This window comes from Capricornis sumatraensis, chromosome 9 (assembly GCF_032405125.1).
Source record: "Capricornis sumatraensis isolate serow.1 chromosome 9, serow.2, whole genome shotgun sequence".
Classification (NCBI taxonomy): Eukaryota; Metazoa; Chordata; class Mammalia; order Artiodactyla; family Bovidae; genus Capricornis; species Capricornis sumatraensis.
The window spans coordinates 38,442,971-38,467,305 of NC_091077.1; the positions used below are offsets into that span (position 1 = coordinate 38,442,971).

The 24,335-nt window shown below is 39.2% G+C and overlaps 1 protein-coding gene across 3 annotated transcripts in view; it reads left to right on the forward strand.

Annotated features, from left to right (window-relative positions):
* The window catches only part of NSD1 (nuclear receptor binding SET domain protein 1), a 143,616-nt gene that overhangs the window by 35,757 nt on the left and 83,524 nt on the right, over window positions 1-24,335 (forward strand). For all 3 annotated transcript variants that reach the window (XM_068979574.1, XM_068979572.1, XM_068979573.1), the window contains one exon: window positions 21,593-21,728. In XM_068979574.1, the coding sequence (XP_068835675.1) occupies window positions 21,593-21,728 (136 nt within the window). The remainder of the gene's footprint in view (window positions 1-21,592; window positions 21,729-24,335) is intronic.

The window sequence follows — 24,335 nt, forward strand, 5'->3', positions numbered from 1 at the left end:
ATCCTAGTTCCCTGACCAGGGATCACACCTGTACCCCTTGCGGTGGAAGTGGGGAGTCTTACCCACTGGACCCCTGGAGAAGTCCCCAGACCTTGCTTTTATTAGGGAGAATCAAGTAAGAACGGGATCTGGTGAGGAAGTTAAACTGCTAGATAGTAGTTTAGGCTCTGTGTGTAATTTGTAATTAATATGAAAGGGTTTAATCATGTGCTATGTAGAGTTGACTTGTTAGTAGCCTTTTATAAACTACAGATAAATCTATCTATCACCTGTGTTTGTAACAGCCCACCAGCCAAGAATAGTTTTTTTGTTTTTGAATGGGATCAAATCAAATCAAAAAGAAAATATTATGTAACATGTTAAAATGATACAAAATTAAAATTTCAGTAACCAAAAAGTTCTGTTGAAACATGGGTCTTTATGTGTTGTCTGTGGCTACTTTTGTGCTGTAATGGAAGAATTGAGTAGTTGGGGAAAAGATTGTATGAAATATTTACTATTTGGACATTAACAGAAAAAGTTATCATTCCCCTGTGTAAGTTATCCTGAGAACTATTTTAAATGGTCTTGTAAGGACCATACTTGTTTATAGATTCTGGTGTGTTATGTCAAAATATTGTTCATAAACACATCTCATATTTTACGTTTTAATGAATTAAAACAGTAACTCATTAGTTAAATAACTATAAATCTAACTTTTCTGGTTAATCGGAAGATGTTTATAGGTAGTCTGATACTCATATTGTTACTTGGTTAGCATTTCTTCCTACTCTCTTAATACTCTTCCTTGGTTTTCAGAAAGGTGGATAAAAAGTTCTGTGTTCCCATAATACTGTTACAGCATTTTTCATATATGTTTTGCTTATTGTTCTGTCCTATATCCCCCCAGTAAACTCACAACTTCAAGCTTGGGATTGTGTTATCTTTATTTTGTATCTTTGAGTCCTGCTACAGTTTCTCATAAGTAGGTAAGCAACAAATATTTTTAGGAGGAAAGAATGAATATTCTGTTAGAGAAAGATCTAAGTCATTTCTCATTCTTGATCCTCAGAGAGGAAAGAGATTAAACCTAGATGTATATTTTAGAGGTGTAAATTAAAATAAGTAGGGTTTTGCCAGAGACTGAATCAGTTGTTGGAAATTATTATACATTCAAAGTACTACTGGTCAAAACTGTTACTATCTTTTAACTCACCAGAGTATAGATTGTACATATTTATTACTTCAATGATTTTGTTTTGGGGCTGTGTCATCAACTATGTGATCACAAAAGATGAGGGTTAATTTTTCTATGGTTAGTAGAAAGATAATTTGAATTGCATTTACGTTATTGGAAGTAATAAATAGTATTTAAAGTCTTATTCAGAGGTTATTCTTGGAAGGGCAAATAATGTTAAAGCTTTGTCTGTGATATGTAGTATATTATTGAAACCACATGGAAAAGGATATTTTGTATGTCACTTAGAATAATAATACACAAGGTGAAATTCTAAAAATATCTCTAGAGTGGCAAGTGGTACATCCTGTCTGCATTTTACAATAAAGCTTATTTGTGATGTGAACATTCAAATTAGAAAATTCTACCTTTTCTTCATTTTAGTGTCTTCAAACAGTGTTTAGAAATTGAAGTGTTAAAAACTAAATTGTTCTTTTAGATTTTATGATTGTAAATTCTGAATACTGTCTACATACTGAAATGTTTAAAATAGGTTTTGTCATTACTTTTCCTGATTAGTACAGTATAAATCTAAAAGGATTGTGTTGGGAGAGTTTATAATAACTTAGAAAAATTAAAAAAAATTTTTTGATTTTCAAAAATCCCCCTCTGGTGATATGCTCAGGTTTTTCTTTTAACTCTAGATTTTAGTTCAGAGTCCAAGCCCAGACTTTTTGCAGAGAGCAAGATGGTAGATACCCAAACTTTGGGAATCGGTCAGAAATGAGCTCAGCAATTAATGATGTCCCATTGGAAATTTTCTGTTTTGGGTTTCTCAGTAGTAAATGGAGGTTAATACCCCACCTATTAGCATTTTTTATGATTCCACTATATTACATGTAAAAGGTCTTGGCACATGGTTGAAGGTTTTCAGAAATGTTTTTTCCTCTAAACCTAAGATTCAAGTTGGTCCCAGTTTCTAAAGGATCAGAGTTTTTCTTTAAGGATTCAAATACTGATCCACAAACATTGGGTTCTCAAACTATGTGGATCACCGATTAGCTCAGCATATTTACTTAACTTCAGTAGATTTAAGATCTGTGGGCTCTTCATCATTTGAGTTGGTGTTTGATCCTATTTGTTCACCAGAAACTTCAGATACATCATTTTCATAAATGCAACAAGTTTAGCATTGAGAATCTACATGGATAAACTGTGAAACTTGTTTTCTGGTTCCTTCCTGTTTGTATCAGGGTCCTCTTAGCACATGCTGTAGCTTTCTTTTCTCAACAGCTCTTTGTATTTTTATTTCTTCTTCTGTGTGGGAATCAAACCATATACCACTGAAGGGGATTAGTTAAATTTCTGGGATATTCCAAGTAGACTACTGGCAGCCAAAGGAGAACATGCCCATTGGCTGTGGTTTTTAAATGAATGTGACATTTTAGCAGGTACTTTGTACCTCTGTGCATGCAGCTGTTGTTTTCCCACTTACATGTAAGTAGGACTTAAAGCTGCAGGGGGTGAAATGAAAGATAGAAACTTTTACAATATCTCATTAAGTTATTTTTTTTAATCTTTCATTTATTCATTATTCAACAAATACTGAGCATTAACAATGTGCCAGACACTGTTTTAAGTACTGGGAATATAGTGACCCTCCTTTGAGTACTGTGGAGAAGGCTAACATTAAACTGGATACTCCACAATACTTATGTAACTACAGTTAAACTGAGGATTAGGAAGAGAAGTAGGGAATTCCCTGGCAGTCCAGGGGTTCAGACTCTGCTATCACTCCCAGGGGCCTGGGTTTGATCCTTAATCCAGGAACTAAGATCCTACAAGCCATACTGTGCAACCCACCTCCCAGCACCACCCCCGCCCCCACAAAGAAATAAAGGGGGAGGGGGAGAGGAAAAGTATAGGGAACTTGGAGCTTGCATCCCAGGTGCTTAGTTAGGGAGTTTTCCCTAAGAATGTGGAGACTGGGAATCCAAAGATTAAGTAAGAGTTAACTGGGACATAAAAGGGATTGGGAGGATAGTGGTGAGAGTGGGAGAAATGAATTTTCTCTTTCTTTGAATGTGTTAGTATCTTTTTTCTTTTTAAATTTTTTATTGAAATATGGTTACACTGTTGTGTTAGTTTAATGTGTACAGCAGGGTGACTCAGTTATACATGTGTTCCTTTTTTAGATACTTTTCCGTTTTAGGTTATTACAACATGGTTCCATGTGCTGTACAACAGGTCCTTGTTGGTTATTTATTTTAGACATAGTAGTGTGTATATTTTAATTCCAAACTCCTAATTTATCTCCACTTCTCTTTCCCCTTTGATAACCATAAATTTGTTTCTGTGTCTGTGAGTCTATTTCTGTTTTGTAAATAAGTTCATTTCTATCAGTTTTTTAGATCCCACATGTACATGGTATGATTTTTTTTTTGACTTCACTAGTAAGATAATCTCTGGGTCCTTTCGTGTTGCTGCAGATAGCATTATTTCATTCTTTTTATAAGGGGAAAGGAACTAAAAGACCATTTTAGGCAGAGGAAGCAGCTTGAGTAAAGGCTAAAAGGAACTACAATAATTTAGTAATTGTGCAAAGTCTGTGAGCTTATGATTGAATCCTGGGCATTCTAAGGATCTGCCTTTCAGATTTCCTTTCTTTTTTAATTCAGAGATAGATTGTGTACTCACATTGACTATGGTGAGAGGAAACTCTTTATACCAATGTGCAGATTTTCCTCTCTCTCATGATGCCTTCTAAATAAATTATTTGTTACAGTTAAGATTTTAGAGCCATTCTTTTTTGTTTCCTGCTTGAAAATGGCATTTTACAACCTTATATGCTGTAAAAGATTTATAGTGAAAAATATTTAAATCAGCCAGTTTCTATCCCTGGTAAATCAGTTTATCAGTTCTTATGTGTTATCCTTTGAGATATTTTAAACATATGTAAGCAAATGTATATACTATTCATCCCATTTTGTTTTTGTTTTTAAATAATGGCACACACTATTACTTTTTTTAGTGTAAAAATATTTTAATAACGGTTTTTTTTAGAATTTCTGTTTTATATTGGAGTACAGTTAGATTAACAATGTTGTGATTCAGCTCATTTAGACTATTACAGAGTACTGAGCAGAGTTGCTTGTGCTATACAGTAACTCCTTGTTGGTTATCTATTTTCTTTTTTTTTTTTTGGCCACATCACACAGCTTGTGGGATCTTAGTTCCCACACCAGGGATTGAACCCTGGGCCCTCCACAATGAGAGCACAGAGTCCTAATCACTGGACAGCCAGAGAGTTCCCTGTTTATTTTAAATATAATAGTGTTTACATGTGAATTCCAAAGTTCCATTTGGTCTGTCCCCAACCCCCATAACCATAAATTTGTTATGTAAGGCCCTGAGTCTGTTTTGTAAATAAGTTAATTTATGTCATTAAAAAAAATTTCCTCATATAATCAATATCATATGTTTGAAATGGAATCTCATCCAGAACGTCAGTATAGAACAGAAAAAAGATGGTGCTGCTTTAATTTGGGATGGAGAAAAGGCATATTTTCTTCTTCCTCTCTTGGGCAGACCCTGAGGGACTCTTCAAGATACACTCTCTGAGGAACACAATTGAAACTACTTTTTGGATGGAGTTTCAGCACAAGGATTTTGAGAAGTCCAGAGGGAGAGATCACCTAAACCAGTAAATGTAAAATGTGTTGTTACAGGGGGAAAAAATTGGTGTCACCTGTGGAGGAGGGCAAGGGGGAAGGAAGCCAGTCCACCTGTGTTTGGACTGTCTTGAAACTATTTCTGTTCTTTAGAATAGTCTATTAATAGATAATAAATGTTAATTAAACGTTCCTTTAGTGATACATACCGAAGTATCATGAAGGAAAATATATCTGGGGATTTGCTTCAAAATAATCAAGATAAGGAGGTTTATAGATTTTCACCGCTTGTACCAAAATTCTTGCATTCTGGGCCTCTCTATTGTATGAGAGGGCTGGTGTTGTAGGGTGTTAAGACTGGAAAGACTGCATAGCCTTAGGGAAAAGACACTAGAATAGAAGGCCACATATTCTAGTCTTCTTGTTATCTTGAGGAAATCACTTAGGTATGGCAAAAACATTGCTTTTTTTTTTTAAGGTACATGGGGACACAAAGTTAGATTGAGTAAAATTTGCCCTTTTTTTAAATTGCAGAAAGCTATACAAATTGTTTTACTGTGTTTTCTGAGGGCATCTTTGTTTTAAACTTGAACTGACTTAAGTTTAGTACTATCCATTAGTGACTTGTCTCTTAACAGTATTGATTAATTTCTCTTAACACTATTGATTAATTTTGACTCAGTATTGATTAATTTTGACTCAGATAAAGATGGAGAAGGCAATGGCACCCCACTCCAGTAGTCTTGCCTGGGAAATCCCACGGACAGAGGAGCCTGGTAGGCTGCAGTCCATGGGGTCGCTAAGAGTCAGACATGACTGAATGACTTCAATTTTCACTTTCATGCATTGGAGAAGGAAATGGCAACCCACTCCAGTGTTCTTGCCTGGAGAATCCCAGGGACGGGGGAGCCTGGTAGGCTGCTGTCTATGGGGTTGCACAGAGTCAGACACGACTGAAGCGACTTAGCAGCAGCAGCAGCAGATAAAGAAGTACAGTAAGGAGAACAGATGTCTTTTTTGAAGAGACTGAGGCATCTTCTGTTAGTTGAATTATGATGTAAAGGTGTTGTGAGGAACATTACCTGGTGAGAGTTTATGAGCAGAATCCCCTTATTGAATGAGAGATTAAGGTCACTAATTGTGTTGAGGTTGAGTATAGTTATGGATACTAAAGGCTGATGGTTTTATTTGTTTTTCTGTGCTGTGATCTGGTGAAAAGAGCATGGGCTATTGAACAGAGCACAAGACGTGGCTCTGTTTGGCATTTGACCAGCTCACTTCCCATTTCTGAGCCTCAGATTCTACACCTAAAACAGATAGTAATTAATATCTGCCTCATTGTCACTATGAGGTTTAAAATAGAAAGAATATACATTTTCATAGAATGTACATTTTCATTTTCTCCTACTTGGAGTATCAGAAAAACACTTCCTTTTTCTTGTGTGACTTTACATTGGAATTGTATAGTCAGTTACCTCTTGCTGGTGTCAGAATACCTGTTTTTAAAAATTTTTCTTAACTGTTCTCCCCCACCAAAACAAACTCACTCAGGCCTATAATTACAGTAAAATACTAGCTAGCTATATGATTTGTTTTCAACCTTGGCTGTTATCAGAATCACCTATGAATCTAAAAACGACAAGATGCCAAAAACCTCACTTTGTATATATTGAATCAGTCTCTCCAGGCCTGTGGGTGGGTATGAGGGTCTGGCTAGGATTGAGAACCATTGATCTGCATCTTCTGAAGCAGAAGCAAATCCATAAAAGGCATAGACTAAAGCAGAAGTCAGAGGGAAAATAAGCCCCAGGTCATACACAATAGTTACATGGAATAATGATGAATGGGAATCGTGGGGACATAATAGTTTCTCAAACAGTGAAAGAAAAATTTGTGGACAGAAAGACTGTGCAAAATGAAGTTGATTTATGTTGTAATGTTTTGGCACTAAGTTTTCTATTGTAGCAAAAATGCTTCTGGTCAGTGTTATGAAATTCTCCAGATTAAGAGTTCAAGGATATCTCCAAACTAATGTTTAAATCATTCAGTTCCAAATAATGTACAGGCATAATGGCATACAGCATTTTCTTTTCTTGCATCAGGCCAGAGAGTATAGCTCTCCTCTCTCGTTCTAGCCTTTTGGGGTTGTAGAGGGCTGCACCCTTTCAGGCCTGTCTTCTGCGCTGTTATCGAACCTGTTTTATTGTGGGTTTGAGAATTTTTATGGCATAAAGCCAAAGGTCTAGGCTAAGCAGGAATGCCTTGGCCTGCATGTTTCTGTTCTACCTCTTGAGCAGGCTGCCCTTTGCGAGCAGCTTCATGCTACATCCAGGCGGGGCTTCCAGCCTTAATTACCGTGTGGTCTTCAATACACCTGTTTCCATGACTAACCTAGCAGCTGCTATGCTTTCCAGCTTTCAGTGGACCAATTCCCTGCTTTTCTGCTGTCCTTTTCCAAGACTTCAGTGATTCTCTTTGATCTATTGTCAATGACTTTCTTTTTGATCTGTTGTTTCTGATATTTAGCCAATAAACAAGAGGTCATTTCTTACTCAGTAACAAGTTGTACACAATAATCTTTAATCTTTTGCCTCAGCTTGCTGTAGGTTAAAATTGTAATGCTGCCAGAAATCGTTTATCTAACTACTCTTTGCTAGATTTTTTCTTCTTTTGCTACCTGGGTTCCAGATCCCCTTTTTTTCTCAGTGAAAGTTAATAGACCTAGCTCTGACTCCCATCTGCAATGTAGAGAGGGTTAGTGGGAGGACACTTAAGGACTTAAGGACTCCAGTTCACTCCTTTGTTCTGTGATTGGTATGGTGAAGTAGGGGTCAGACGATGCTGACTTCTAATCCCCACCTTTTGTTAAAGCTCTCTACACTTCTGACAAGGTCACTCTCTGTTTCTCTTTCCTGGTCTGCTGTAAATATGGGATAATAAAAACTGTGCTGCCTACCTCACCTGGTTGTTTTTGAGATTCATATGATAAAATGGATGTTAAAAGAGCTTGGACAACTAGAATATACACGAACACTTATTTGACTATGTAGCTGTGAGTAAGGTGGGAGTAAAGCAGATGCTTTTAAGTAGTATTTTACTTTCTGTTCTAGAGTTGAACATTTCCTTTGCAGTTCTGGGTTGATACTGGGAAAGGAAATCACAATTCTCATAAGGTAGAAGAATTGTAATCACTGACTAAAAATAGCTATCATTTATTTTTGATTTCTCGTACTGGATTAAAAATAGTATTAGAGTTCTTCAGCCTCCTACAAAATTGGAGGCATTATTATCCTACTTTCACAGGCAAACAAACTGCCAGCTAAGAGAGGTAAAGTAACTCTTCAGAGTCTCACAGGTGGTTTAAGAGCATAGCAGGAATTAAGCCCATACATTTCTGTTACGCTGACTGGCAGTGTATTTAATTCCTCATTTAATTATAAGCAAATGTATATGAAGGATTAAGACTTTAAATTTAGTCACTGTAAGTTCAGTTCAGTCGCTCAGTCGTGTCCAACTCTTTGTGACCCCATGAACCACAGCACGTCAGGCCTCCTTGTCCATCACCAACTCCTGGAGTTGACCCAAACCCATGTCCATTGAGTTGGTGATGCCATCCAACCATCTCATCCTCTGTCATCCCTTTCTCCTCCTGCCCTCAATCTTTCCCAGCATCAGGGTCTTTTCCAATGAGTCAGCTCTTTGCATCAGGTGGCCAAAGTATTAGTGAATTACAAATGCACAGAATAGTATAGCTATTTATCTTGTTACCCTACTTATCTCATAGTCATGGACAGAATCATTTGGTCCCTCTGTCTTTCTCAGTCTCTTTGGGAATAGTTTATCCCTCAGAGAGGACACTCATTTTTAATAAGTTCTAGAAAGTGAAAGTCGCTCAGTCATGTTTGACTCTTTGAGACCAAATGGACTACACAGTCCATGAAATTCTCCAGGCCAGAATACTGGAGTGGGTAGCCTTTCCCTTCTCCAGGGGATCTTCCCAACCCAGGGATCAAACCCAGGTCTCCCATATTGCAGGGAGATTCTTTACCAGCTGAACTACCGGGGAATCTTAATATATAATAGCATCAGAATTGTGTTACTATTTAAATATTTAAATAAATATTTAAATAATTGAAGTAATACCTTTGCAAAGAAACACAGTGAATAATATTATAGCAGCTGCTTTTGAGTTGTAATTATGTGTTAGGCCCTTTATAACTTGGTAAGTTTGACTTCAGAGTCAGTGCTTTTTAAATTTATTAATTAATTTTGGCTGTCTGGGTCTTCCTCGCTACATAGGCTTCTCTCTAGATTCGGAGAGTTGGGGTGCTCCTTAGTTGTGCTGCTCGGGCTGCTCACTGTGATGGCTTCTCTTGTTGTGAAGCACAGGCCCCAGAGTGCATGGGCTTCAGTAGTTGCAGCATGTGGGCTCTAGAGCACAGGCTCAGTAGTTGTGGTACATGGGCTTCATTGCCCCATGGCATGTGGAAGCTTCTCACATCAGGGATCGAACCCGTCTCCTGCATTGGCAGACGTATTCTTTACCACCGAGCCACCAGGGAAGCCCCAGAAAATTTCTGTATAGCATTCAGATGTATTTGTTCTTCGTTAGTCACTCATTCATGTCTCGACTCTTTGCAACCCCATGGACTGCAGCATGCCAGGCTTCCTTGTCCTTCACCACCTCCCAGAGTTTGCTCAAACTCATGTCCATTGAGTCAATGATGCCATCCAGCCATCTCATCCTGTGTCGTCCCTTTCTCCTCTTGCCCTCAGTCTTTCACAGCATCAGGGTCTTTTCCAGTGAGTCGGCTCTTTGCAGCACGTGGAAGTATTACAGCTTCAGCATCAGTCCTTCCAGTGACTATTCAGGGTTGATTTCCTTTAGAGTCAAACATACAGATGCTGTGTAATTAGCCAGGTACCTGTCCAACATCTATCTGAATTATTTCCATTTCTTTCATCATTTAAAAAGTGATGAGACTAAGTTACATTTAAAGTACTGCTTTTCTAAACTATGCCACATTCTCTCACATTGTTTCTTAGTTGTTTGTGTTTGTTTTTTTTTTTTTAGACTGAAACGTAGTTGCCATTTCTGAGATTTTAGCCACTGCCCTTTGTGGTGGAAGAAAATGCTCTTCGAAAATCAGAAATGTGTTGACAGCTACAGAACAGCTTCAGTGGCTTTGCTTGCCCGAATAAACTTTTGAAAGTTAGTTGATTTTTTTGAGGGGGCTATGCTGTGCAGCTAGTGGGATTTTATAAGTTCCCCAGCCAATAATTGAACCTGGGCCCTGGCAGCGACAGTGCCGAGTCCTAACTACTGTTCAGTTCAGTTCAGTCGCTCAGTTGTGTCCGACTCTCTGAGACTCCAAGAATCGAAGCATGCCAGGCCTCCCCGTCCATCACCAACTCCAAGTTCACCCAAACTCATGTGCATTGAGTCGGTGATGCCACCCAGCCATCTCATCCTCTGTCGTCCCTTTCTCCTCCTGTCCCCTATCCCTCCCAGCATCAGGGTCTTTTCCAATGAGTCAACTCTTCGCATGAAGTGGCCAAAGTATTGGAGTTTCAGCCTCAGCCTCAGTCCTTCCAGTGAACACCCAGGACTGGTTGGATCTCCTTGCAGTCCAAGGGACTCTTAAGAGTCTTCTCCAACACCACAGTTCAAAAGCATCAATTCTTTAGCACTCAGCTTTCTTCATAGTCCAACTCTCACATCCATACATGACCACTGGAAAAACCATAGCCTTGACTAGACGGACCTTTGTTGGCAAAGTAATAGCTCTGATTTTTAATATGCTATCTATGTTGGTCATAACTTTTCTTCCAAGGAGTAAGCGTCTTTTAATTTCATGGCTGCAATCACTATCTGCACTGATTTTGGAGCCAAAAAAAACAAAGTCTGACACTGTTTCCACTGTTTCCCCACTTATTTCCTATGAAGTGATGGGACCAGATGCCATGATCTTCGTTTTCTGAATGTTGAGCTTTAAGCCAACTTTTTCACTCTCCTCTTTCACTTTCATCAAGAGGCTTTTCTGCGAGGAATTCCCTAAAGTTATTGAGTTGGCCAAAGAGTTCCTATGGTTTTAAAGTAAAAATAAAAGACACATTTTCACCAAGAATTATTGAACAACACATTTACTGTTTTGTTCCACTTCATTCTGACATTTTTCAGGCAACTTTATAATTGGACCTTCCCAAACTTTTTATCTGTTTGGGCAAAGAACTGTACCAGGTACCTTTTACAGTCTTTCAGAGAATTGAAATTTTTTCCATTAGGAGAATTTTGTAAAGACTGAAATAAATGGAAATCCAAAGGTGCTTTGTCAGGTGAATACAATGGATGAATCAGAACTTACCAGCTAAGCTGTAACAGTTTTTGTCTGGTTATCAAAGAAACATGCAATGTGGTTTTGCTTTTATCCTGATGGAAGATAACATGGTTTCTGTTGACTAGTTCTGGTCGTTTTTTGTCGAGCACTATTTTCAGTTGGTCCAGTTGGGAGTAGTACCTGTTGGAATTAATTGGTTTTCCAGAAGCAGCTCATAATAGAGGATCCCCTTTCAATAGCACTGTATACACAACATCACCTTCTTTGGATGAAGACTGGTCTTTGGTGTGGTTGGTGGGGGTTCATTTTGCTTGTTCTATGATCTTTTCTGTTCCACAGTATTATATAGTATCCACTTTTCATCATGTCAGCTGTCTCCTGCGGGGTCTAATGTTGACTGTTCTCTGTATCTCGATTTGATTGCTGTCCCCTTCCACTGGTCTGCTTGACTGTGGAGTATTGCCCAGTGAGAAGTCTCCAGTGCAAAACTTCGAAAACCATTTTTTACACATTGGATCAGTCACATCACCTTCTCCACATACTGCACAAATTTTTGTTTGCATCTCAGTTGCATTTTTACCTTTCTTTAAATAATAAGACATAACGTGCCAAAGGTGTTGCTTTTTTCTTTCCATTTTCAATATTAAAATGGCTACGCAAAATTCACCAATCTTGAAAAGTTTTTTTTTTTTAACACACGGTGATGTGACAGCTATCACAGTGCAGTGTGACAGAACTGTTTTGAATGAAGTTAAAGACAACTAAGCACTACTAGAGCCATTTTATGGGAAAAACTGAATGAACCTTTTGGCCAACCCAGTAGCTGTTCTAGATGGGGGAATATTTGGATTTCTAAAATGGTTAGGGGGATACGATATATATTTAAATAGTGTGGAAAATTTATTTGTAAAATGTAAAATCTTATGTAAAGAAGATTTTGGTTTATCTTCAGCGAATAGATTGGTGCAGTGTTTAAAGCATTTTTATTGGAGTCAGATTTGAATCCCTGCATTGATATTTTAATAGTAGTTTTGTGAACCTGGGTAAATGAATTAATTTCTGCCTCAGTTTTTGCATGCATGATATGGAGAAAAACACCCTCCTACCCTGTTCTTGGAAGCTGCTGTGACATCAGAAGTAATTAAGTGTTCAGCAAAGTGTCTGATTTTTTATTGTGCCTAAATGTACCTGGCTAGATTGTTATATTTAGTACAGTTATTTTCCTTAGCAGTTACTCGATATGTGATGTGGTTGGGATGCACTTTAACCCTCTTAAAGTACATCTCTAGTCACAGTGTGCAGGCTTCTCTTGTTGGGGAGCATGGGCTCTGGAGCTCGCAGACTCAGCTGTGGCATGCAGGTTTACTTGTCCCGAGGCATGTGGGACTTTAGTTCCCCAACCTGGGCTCAAACCTGTGCCCTCTGCAGTGGAAGTGGGAAGTGGGGAGTCTTACCCACTGGCCCTCCAGGGGAGTCCCATGGTGTTTTATACTTGTCCAAGACCAAATCCCAGATTTTATTTCCTCAGACCTGCTTTTTCTGTAGTCTTCTCCATTTTAATAAATGGGAACTCCATCTTTGCAGTATTTAAGGCATAAAGGAGTGATCCTTGAGTTCTCTGTTTTAGCATACACATCCAGTCTGTCAGCAAGCCCCCTGCCATCCCAGCTAGGTTCACATAACTGTTACATCACAAGCCCCTTTCAAAGCAAAAGATGGGGGAGGGGTGTGATTAGTTGCAAACTTCTTGGTGCTAGATCTTTTGTTCCTGAGGTCAGGTGATGGTCACGTAACAGCGTTTCTATAAATCTCTACCAAATGAATGTTAGTCTCTGTCTTTACAAGAAAGGGCAAGGTGCCAAGGCACTGCTTTTACTCTCCAAGGTCTCAGTTCAGTTCAGTTCAGTTGTGTCCGACTCTTTGTTACCCCATGGACTGCAGCACACCAGGTGTCCCTGTCCATCACCAGCTCCCAGAGCCTACTCAAACTCATGTCCATTGAGTTGGTGATGCCATCCAACCATCTCATCCTGTCTTGTCCCCTTCTCCTCCTGCCTTCAGTCTTTCCCAGCATCAGGGTCTTTTCCAGTGAGTCAGTTTTTCGCATCAGGTGGCCAAAGTATTGGAGCTTCAGCTTCAACATCGGTCCTTCCAATGAACATTCAGGACTATTTCCAGTCCTGACTAAGACGAGGCAGAACTCAGTTGGCAGCTCCTTCAGGGCCAGGTTCCCACATCTTGCCCAGCTGTCATCACTGAGGGAGCCAGGGACCCAACCCAAATAGCCCTCAGTATCCTCAGGCCACCCAAATGGGGGAGACCAGGTCTCACTGACTGCAGCCCAGACAAATGACCACTGCTAGTAGGTCGCAGAGACAGGGATTGGGGGAGAGGTTCACCGCTTCCTCAAAGCCTGGGCCAAGGCTAGTGGAGGGCCTTAGTAAGGACTCTGAAGCCCTGCAGAACATAGTCCCCAGTCTGTTCCCTGGGCCCTCCAGCTCACCTGCTGGCCAAAGGCTCAGTGAGCTGGAGGCCCTTTAAGACAAGGCCTGAATCTGCCTCTTACCTCACACTCTGCCTGATGACCACCACACACCACTGACCCTTGGCTGAATCATTTCCTTAATGGTTCCTCATTGATAGTTACTTGTGGGCAGGGCCCTGCTGACCAATAGCTGAGCAAGACAACTAAGAGTCCGTTGTTGATGGTTGCTTGTGGGGGCGGCCGACTGAGGCACTGACCAATGGCTGAGCAAGACCTGTTGCCTAGTAATAGGGTGCAGAATAATAAGGCAGAGCACTGGCTGCCTGATAAGGGCTGTGCTCATACTGCTTTGTTAACAACGTCTCTTGTGGAGCATGAGCTCTAGAGAGAGCTGGCTCAGTAGTTGTGGTGCACAGGCTTAGTTGTCACTTGGCATGTGGAATCTTCCCAGGTCAGGGATCAAACCTGTGTCCTTTAAATGAGCAGGTGGATTCCTAACCACTGGACCACAGTGAAGTCCCCCAGTGGTATTTCTTATCGGGCAGATTTGCTAAGGAAGTCCCTTGAAATTTGGGGCTCCCCCAGTGGCTCAATCTTGAAAGAATCTGCCTGCAATGCAGTAGAGTCAGGTGACAGGGGTTCTGTCTCTGGGTCGGAAAAATCCCTTGGAGGAAAAAGTGGCAACTCATTCTGGTATTGTTGCTGGGAAAATTTAGTAGACAGAGGGAGCCTCTTGGGCTACAGTTCATGGGGTCACAAAGAATTGGACTTGACTGAATGACTGAACAACAATAATAATATGCTTAAATGTTCCTTCAATAATAAAGAATATCATGTTAGTTAGGAATTAACCAGACAGTAGCTATTGAATACCCACTGTTTGCCAAGTACTGCTAGGGCTAAGCGTTGGACACAGATAGTGTGAGAAGTCTCCTTTTCGTTAAGGTGACTATAGTCTCTGAGGTCTACTATCTGTAGACTTTAGCTTTGCTATTATCATGTTACAATGAAATCATATTGGAAAGTGTTTTATAAACCACCCAACTTATAGAAATGTAAGATTATTTTTATTTTATTTACTCAAAAAGTTTGCATGTTAAAGGAGCAATAGTGTGTTTTATGTAACCTGTCACCTTAGGTGTCCTATTTGTAAAATACTGAAACTGCCTACTTTTAGCATAATAATAAAAGAATTGGTAGGAAAAAGTTGAAATTCCAAAGGAAAATTCAGATAGCCCTGTATAATGTAATTCTTTAGAATAATACTTAAAATTTGCTATTTTGTAATTTTTTTTTTACTTTTTTTTTGGATTGTGCCCTGAGTCATGCGGGATTTTAGTTTTCAGGGATTGAACCCTTGCCCCTTGCAGTGGAAACACAGAATTTTAACCGCTGGACCTCCAGGGAAGTCCCAGAGCTTGGTATTTTACTAAACATATTTTTTTCTCCTTTTGGAATTGATAAAAACAGTTGTTGTTTAGTTGCTAAATCTTGTCTGACTTTTTGCAGCCCCTTGGTTCTAGCCCATCAGGCTCCTCTGTCCATGGGATTTCCCAGTCAAGAATACTGGTTCCACTCTATTCCCATCTATTTGCCATGAAGTGATGGGACCAGATGCCATGATCTTCGTTTTCTGAATGTGGAGGTTTAAGCCAACTTTTTCACTCACCTCTTTCACTTTCATTAAGAGGCTTTTTCGTTCCTCTTCACTTTCTTCCATAAGGGTGGTGTCACCTGCATATCTGAGGTGATTGATATTTCTCCCGGCAATCTTGATTCCAGCTTGTCCTTCTTTCAGCCCAGTGTTTCTCATGATGTACTCTGCATATAAGTTAAATAAGCAGGGTGACAATACATAGGCTTGACGTACTCCTTTTCCTATTTGGAACCAGTCTGTTGTTCCATGTCCAGTTCTAACTGTTGCTTCCTGACCTGCATATAGGTTTCTCAAGAGGCAGGTCAGGTGGTCCGGTATTCCCATGTCTTTCAGAATTTTCCACAGTTTATTGTGATCCACACAGTCAAAGGCTTTGGCATCTTAGAAAACCATTATAGGTCTGGTTTGGACCTCTTGATGAAAATTCACTTTCTTGATGGAAAGTGAAAGTTTTCAAGTTAAGAAGTTCAGTAGTTGTTGGTAAGGGGTGGTTCCTTCTGAGGGCCGTGAGAATCTGTCCCATGCCTTTCTTAATGTCTGGTGGCCTTTGTAGAAAGCATTCTCCCTGTGCCTTCACATCACTTCCTTATGTGTTTCTGTCTCTGTGTCCGAATTTTCCTTTTATATAAGGATATAGTTGTATTTTAGGTTGTTCTTTGAGAATCCCTGGACTATGGCCTGCTAGGTTCCTTGTCCATGAGATTTCTCAGGGAAGAATACTGGAGTGGGTTGCCATTTCCTTCTTCAGGGGATCTTCCCGACCCAGGGATCAAACCCATGACTGCTGCTCAGTAGATGAATTATTCACCGTTGAGCCACTTGTGAAAGCACCAGTATATTTCATCTGATTGGACATAGCTGTTCTGAAATATGCCTGTCCTCCAGTCTAAGCTTAGATGACACTTCTTCACTCTAGTCTTTGCTGCTATTCTCCAGGAATTTTGGAGTCAGGAATTCATGTTTGTGTTTCTTGTTTTGCTTTGTATGTAGGTTTTTAGTTGAATAATGGGCTTTTACAAGGAGTTGTTCCAGAGTCTTTCTCTCTGAGGTGGTATTTTTAAGCTCTTCTGAGGAGTCATATCCCGCCCCCCCCCCCCCCCTTAATTTTCCTTTGTCCTTATTTTCTCTATTTTCATGCTTGGAAGCCTATTTGGTCTGAAATTCTTGCCCGTTTCTAATTTTTTTATATATTGAGGTCACTTATAGGGATTTCCCTGGCAGTCCAGTGGTTAAGAATCTGCCTTCCAATTCAGGGGAATCATGTGCCATCCCAGTCTGGGAACTAAGATCCCATATTTCTTGAGGGGCAAAGATCATGTGCTGTGACGAAGATATTGCAGCTAACCCAAAATAACTAAAAACAATTTTTTTTAAAAAACACTAGTATTTGGATGTTGTTGTTCATTACTAATATGTATTTGTATAGGCATTTTTTCCCTGTAGGTTTTCATATTTTTTTTTTCTTGGTTGTCCTGGTAAATGAATTAAATAGTAAGGAGAAAATTAATGTTTCAAGTTTATGAAAATCTTCACCCATGATACTTTTAGTTTAATGAAACTATTTTGTGTTTCTCAGTGAGATTTTTTTCATCATTGTAGTTCAGGCATAGTTTCTAAATAGTTGGTATAACTTATGTAAGGCTGTGTATTACACTTTCAGTATCCCTTAACTTCATCTGCACTTTGCATATTTCATTGTTTTCTGCATAATTTGTTTAATAGGCCTCTTGTTGGTTGTTAACTTTTTTAAAAAAATTGAAGTACATTTGATTTACAGTATTGCGTCAGTTTCTGGCGTAAAGCAAAGTGATTCAGTTATACACATTCTGCTCTCAGATTCTTTTCCATTTCTGTTTGTTACAATGTATTGTATGTAGTTCCCTTTGGTTTATACTGGGACCTTGTTTATCTACGTTATATGTAGTAGTTTTATTTGCTAATTCCAAATTCTGTAATTTATCAACCCCTCTTTTCCCCTTTAGTAACCATAAATTCATACTCTGTTAAGTCTGATTCTTTTTTGTAAATAAGTTCATTTGTAACATTTTAGATTCCATATATAAGTGGTATCATATGTTGTTTGTCTTTCTTGGTCCAGTTTACTTCACTTAGTGTTATACTCTCTAGTTCTATCCATGTCGCAGCAAAGAGCATTACTTCATCCTTTTTATGACTGAGTAGAAATTCTATTGTGCTTCCGTGATGTCTCAGATGGTAAAGAATCTGCCGATCTGCCTGCAATTTGGGAGACTTGGCTTCAGTCCCTGCTTTGGGAAGATTCCCTGGAGAAGGGAATAGCTACCCACTCAAGCATTCTTGCCTGGGAAATCCCATGGACAGAAGAGCCTGACGAGCTACCGTCCATGGGGTCGCAACATAGCTGAGTGACTAACACTTTCACTTTGAGAATTCCATTGTATATGAATACTGCATCTTTATCCATTCATCTGTTGATGGACATTTAGGTTGCTTTCATGTCTTGGCTATTGTAAGTAGTGCTGCTGTGAACAGTGCGCTGCATATATCTTTCCAGTTGGAATTTTCTCTGGATAATGCCCAAGAGGTGGATCGTTGGATCATATGGCAGCTCTACTGTTAGTTTTTGAGAAACCTCCGTAGTGTTTTCCAGTTTTCGCTTTTCTCCACACCTCTCCAGCATTTATTATTTGTAGATTTTTTTTTTCAATGATGGCCATTCTGATCAGTATTAGATGGTACCTTGTTATAGCTTTGATTTGCATTCCTCTAATAACTAGCAGTGTTGAGCATTTTTTCATGTGCCTGTTGGCCTGCTGTATATCTTCTTTGGAGAAATATCTGTTTAGATCTTCCGTCTTCCTTTTGAACATTAATTTGGCTGTGTGGGATCTTAGTTGTGGTATGTGGGATCTTTAGTGGCAGCATATGGGATTTGTGAGCAGGGGCTGCTCTTCATTATGATGCATGGGTTTCTTGTGGTGGCTTCTCTTATGGAGCATAGGCTCTTGGTGTGCAAGCTTCAGTAGTCATGGCGTGTGGGCTTTATGAGTTGTGGTACTCTGTACTCTGGCTCAGTAGTTGGGGCTCTCAGGCTTAGTTGCTTCACGGCATGTGGAATCTTCCTGGCCTAGAGAGATCGAACCCATGTCCCGTGCATTCACAGGTGGGTTCTTAACCATGGGACCAGCAGGAAAGACCAGATTTGTTTTTCTGTCCCATCTTGGTATCGTAGTTTTAAAGTTTTGTAGCCATTGCTACCTTTGATGTAATTTTTTTTTCCTGATAACTTACAGAATGATAACAGGCAAAAATGGCGCCTTTGCTTCGTACTTTTCAAAAAGTTTTTTTAAAAAAATTGTAGCTTCTGTCTCTGTTCCTAGTAACTGTATATACATGAAGAACTAATGACACTGTTTTTTAAAAATTTATTAAGCACCTACTATCTGACAGACACACTAGGCTTTAGTGTTATTTTTAACTATTTTACTTTTGGCTGTGCTGGGTTTTGATTGCTGTGCAGACTCTAGTTGTGGTGAACAGGAACTACTCTGTAGTTGGAGTGTGTGGGCTTCTCATTGTGGTAGCTTCTCTTGCTGCAAAACCCAGGCTTGATGAGTGGGCTTCAGTAGTTGTGACACATGTGGGCTCAGTAGTCAAGGCTCCTGAGCTCTAGAGCACAGGCTCAGTAGTTGTGGTGCACAGGCTTCAGTTGTTCCTTCTCCTGCGGGATCTTCCTGGACCAAGCATTGAATGCATGTCTGTCTCCTGCCTTGGCAGGTGGATTCTTTGCCTGAGCCACCAGGGATGCCTGAGACTATTTTTAGTAAGCATATTCTGTGAGAATTAACTCTCTGAATGCAATCTTAAAGGTGAATGGTAACTTACAAATCATGGAATTGAGCCCAGTACTTTGATATCCTTGAGCTCCAGATATTACTGATTATTATTTTATTTGAATGATTTCACTCATTTCATCCACAAATATTTCATTTTAAAAAATTCCTATTTATTTATTTGGTTGTGCTGAGTCTTAGTTGCAGCATCTGGACTCTTAGTTGTAGCACGTGAGATCTAGTTCCCTGACCAGCTGTCAGACTCAGGCCCCTTGCATTGAGAGTGAGAGTCTTTGTTATTGGAACACCAGGGAAGTCCCTATTCAGCATATTCTTTATTGAACACTTAATATGTTCCAGGTGGGTACTTCTGTAGGCAGTAAGCAGGGACAATCAGGTCTGAAATAGGAACTCATCAAGCCTCTTTTGAGACTTGGAATTTATGGAAAGTCATAATGTTTGTATGCCTCCTTGGAGTAAATGTACAGATCCTTTGTCCAAGGACCTTAGGTGCTATTTTTAGCTACCTAGAAACAGTTTGGCATATGTGACACTCCTTTGTGTGGTTTATCAGGTGGGAAGCTCAGTCCTAGTAAACACAAAGTCATCTTTCTCTCAGGGCAGGAGAACTGTACTGTTGATGGGATGTTAAAGACGTTGTTGTTGTTCATTCACTAAGTCGTGTCTGACTTTGTGACCCCATGAACTGTAGCACTCCAGGCATCCCTGTGTTTCACTATGTCCCGGAGTTTCCTCAGACTCATGTGCATTGAGTCAGTGATGCCATCCAACCATCTTATCCTTTTTCTCTCCCTTCTCCTCCTGACTCATTGGAAAAGACCTTGATGCTGGGAGAGATTAAGGGCTTTTCCAGTGAGTCGGCTCTTTGCATCAGGTGGCCGAAGTATTCGAGCTATAGCATCTGTCCTTCCAGTTTATATTCAAGGTTGATTTCCTTTAGAGTTGATTGGTTTGATCTCTTTGCAGTCCACAGGATTCAAGAGTCTTCTCAAGCACCACATTTTGAAAGCATTGATTTTTTTTTTTTTTTTTTTTTGGTGCTCAGCCTTCTTTATGGTCCAACTCTCATATCTGTACATGACTACTGGAAACACCATAGCTTTGACTATACAGACTTTCGTTGGCAAAGTGATGTCTCTGCTTTTTTAATATGTTGTCTAGGTTTGTCATAGCTTTTCTTCCAAGCCACAAGCATCTTTTAATTTCATGGCTGCAGTCACCATCCACGGTGATTTTGGAGCCCAAGAAACTAAAATCTGTCACTGTTTCCATCTTTTTCCCATTTATTTGCCATGAAGTGATAGGACCTGATACCATGATCTTCTTTGAATGTTGAGTTTTAAGCCAATTTTTTCACTCTTTCTCCTTCATCAAGAGCCTTTTTAAGTTCCTCTTTGCTTTCTGCCATTAAAATGATGTCATCTGCATATCTGATGTTGATATTTTTCCTGGCAATCTTGATTCCAACTTGAGCTTCATCCAGCCCAGCATTTTACATGGTGCACTCTGCATGTAAGTTAAATAAGCAGGGTGACATTATGCAGTCTTGACATACTCCTGTTGTTCCATTTCCGGTTCTAACTATTGTTTCTTGACCTGCATACGTATTTCACAGGAGGCAGGTAAGGTGGTCTGGTATTCCCATCTCTTTAAGAATTCTCCAGTTTGGGCTTTCTCTAATTGCAGTGAGCGGGAGCAGCTCTTCCTTTGCTTTGCATAGGCTTCTCATCGCAGTGGCATCTCTTGCTGCAGAACACAGGCTGTAGGCATGTGAGTTTCAGTAGTTGTGGTACTCAGGCTCAGTAGTTCTCTTACATGGGCTTAGTTGCTCCTTGGCTTGTGGGATTTTCCTGGACTGAGGATTGAACCCATATGCCCTGCGTTGACTGGAGAATTCTTAACCACTGGTCCTTTATTGTTAATTAATTAACAGAAATGTCTATGTTTGAGAAGAATGGAGAGTATCACCTGCCCAAGGGACCACAGTATCCTCTCCACCCTCCAGTTTTATTGAGATGTAGTTGGCATGTAACATTGTAATGGGATCAGAGTCTCTTGATATTGTTAAAATTTTTCTTGGGCTCCCTGCTTCCACCCTATGTTGTATTGTGATCCAAGCACTAAGGCAAAGATATCTTTTCCTTGGGATGATTCTGTTTCTCTGTTACTCAGTTTTTAGTTTTTTAGAATTTAAAATATTTATTTTCCTAGAATGCAGGTAGATTGCTTATGTCAAGCAAATATAAATTGAGAGCTACTACCAACTGGAATATGTTATAAACAGTTAAGACAAAATAATTTAGTTCTACTTATTTTGTAATTGTTGTTAAGGTGGAGTGTTTTCATCTAGTATTCATTAGGTCGTGTTATCTCAGAAGGCGTGTGAGAAGGTGATGTTTTGTTTTGAAAAGTGTTGATTTTTATTGATGCTCCATGTTTTGTCTGTCTAAAGTGTCAACCCAAGAAAAAGGCTACGCCACTGAAGTATGAAGTTGGAGATCTCATCTGGGCAAAATTCAAGAGACGCCCATGGTGGCCCTGCAGGATTTGTTCTGATCCGTTGATTAATACGCACTCAAAAATGAAAGGTAAAACTTGCAGCTGATTATATGTAATAAAATATAGTATGGAATTATAAACTTGCAGTTGCCTTTAGTAACAATTTATATTTACTTTTGATCATTTCATTAGTGCATAGTTATGTGTTTTAACCTCTTTTGGATTTCTTTTAAAAAGGTTTGTTTTATGTTACTCTATGATTTTAAAAATTCTCATTTAGTCTATCTGTAGATGCCAGAAAAATGTTAGGCTTTATTGTGTAAAGTTTATATTATTCAGAATCATTTTTTCAGTATATTTATGTTTTTCTGCTTCAGTCTTCAGATTTGTGTCATTTGTTAGTTTTAAAGCTGAAATAATTACAAAGAATACTTATAAATTATCTTGAATTTCAAAATCTTGATTTAAAATATTTTCTTCAGTTACTATTGTTTGTTACTTGATTATTCTGTTTGTATCTTAATGTCTTAACTTCTCTCTGTTTCCTATTAAGATATTCTGTCATTTTATTGTAGTTTTAATGTATGTGTTTTAGTTTTTGAGTGAGTTACTAACACATATGGGGCTTCCCTGGTTGCTCAGCTGGTAAAGAATCAGCCTGCAATGCGGGAGACTTGGGTTTGCTCCCTGGGCTGGGAAGAGTCCTTGGAAAAGGGAACGGCTACCCACTCCAGTATTCTGGATGGAGAGTTCCATGGGCTATATAGTCCATGAGGTTGCAAACAGTCAGACACAACTGAGAGACTTTCACTTGCACTTTTTTCACTAACATATGCACAAGGTTTTAAAAAAAAAATCTCTGATCTGTCCCATTCTTTACCTCTTTTCAGAGAGTAGTCAGTTGTTATTAATGTTTCTTTCTAAACTTGCTTTATGTAAATGCAACTATGTATTCTCATCTCCCTACCCTCCTTTTATTTAACATAAAAGTAGCATATTGTAGGTATAGTTTTTTCACCTGTTTGACTTCTTGGAGATTATAACCATTCCCCTGTTGATGGATGTTTAGGTTGTTTTTAATCTTGGGTTGAAAATATTATACATATACATACACACGTGTTTGTGTGCATACAAAACAGTATTATAAACAATAACTGTATTTAATGTCTATTTATCTGTAGGATGATTTACCACAAGTGGTATGCTGGATTTTATTTTATATTTTGAATACTAGTATTGAAGTACCCAAAGACCTTTATAGCTCACTGTTTAAAGAAAATGATACCTAACTTTGTGACCTGCTTGGACATTTAAGTTCTTCTGTAGAAAATTATTTTAGTCCCTCTGCCCTTCCTATGCCTGTGACATTGCTGGTTTCTTACTCATTATGGTGTCCTTCACGTGCACTAGTTGGGTCGATGCCATTTGTTCAACAAATAATAAGTATGTTCTAGAAGTACTGTGCCTAGGTATTGGGATCTAGTCATTGGCAACGCATTTTGCTTGCCCTTATGTATAATTAGAGTCCAGTTGAAAAGAGAAGGCACCAGCAAATAGACGAAATGACTAATTACTTAACAGAGAGGTGTGTTCAAGGAAAAATACTGATGATGTGAAGTGACGTTGGTGATGGTGTGAAGGTACCTAACCTGAACTTTTGGAGCAGGGGTAGTCAGGGCCAGTGGTGCTGTAAAGTGATGTTTGATCTGAGACGTGATAGGTCAAGTAGAAATTAACTAGGGGAAAAGAAGCTTCCAAGCACAGAAAGTGGTATATGTTCTGCTCCTGCGAGGGCTGCAGCCCCTAGAGTTATGGAACGTGGTACGACATGAGGCTGGAGAAATAGGTGTGATTCAGATCATGTAGCATTTTGTAGACTTCATTAATATTTTGTATTTTTTCCTAAGAACAGTACCATTAACATGCTGTGAGCAGAGGCAGATGTGATCTGATCTGTATATTTTCAAGTTCACTGAGTGCAGTGTGGAAAATGATTTGAAGGGGGCACAGATAAATCAGAGGAGATGATTAAATGGGTTTTCACAGTGATTATGTCAAGATTATAGTGGTGAAGAGGAAATGAAGACTACTTAGGAAGTAAAATGTGTATGATTTGTTAGTGGATGGATAATGGGAAGTGAGGGAGAATGAAGACTAAGGTTTCTATATCTCAGGATGGTCCCCAAGTTTTTAGCTACACCAGCATCTAAAAATGTTGCCATTTACTGAGAGCACTGGAACATCTACAACTTGGAGGTGACATCTTCTTGTTGATATTATTTGAAGCCATGAGGAAAGCATGGATGAGTTGGCCTTAGGAGAAGATAATATGGTGAGAAAAAAAGGTGGCTCTGAGGAAGGCAACATTTTGAAGTCTGTGTGGAGGAGATTGAGTGTGCAAAAGAGATGGGAAAAAAAAATCAGATAAAAGGGAAACACCAGGAGCATATGGTATTGACGACTAGATTTGTTTTATAAAGCAAGTGTGGTCAGTTAGGTTGAACGGTGCCTAGAGATCAGATAAAAAGTCCATTAGGTATAAAGAGCTGGAGATCACTGGTAATCTTTTTTTGATGGTACAATTGTGACTGAAGTGTGTGTGTGTATGGGTGTGTTGGTAAGGGAAAGGATTCTTAGTATTCTATGTATTTATTATTGGTAGTCAGTCTCTCCTAGTTTCTGTTCTCTCTCCGTAT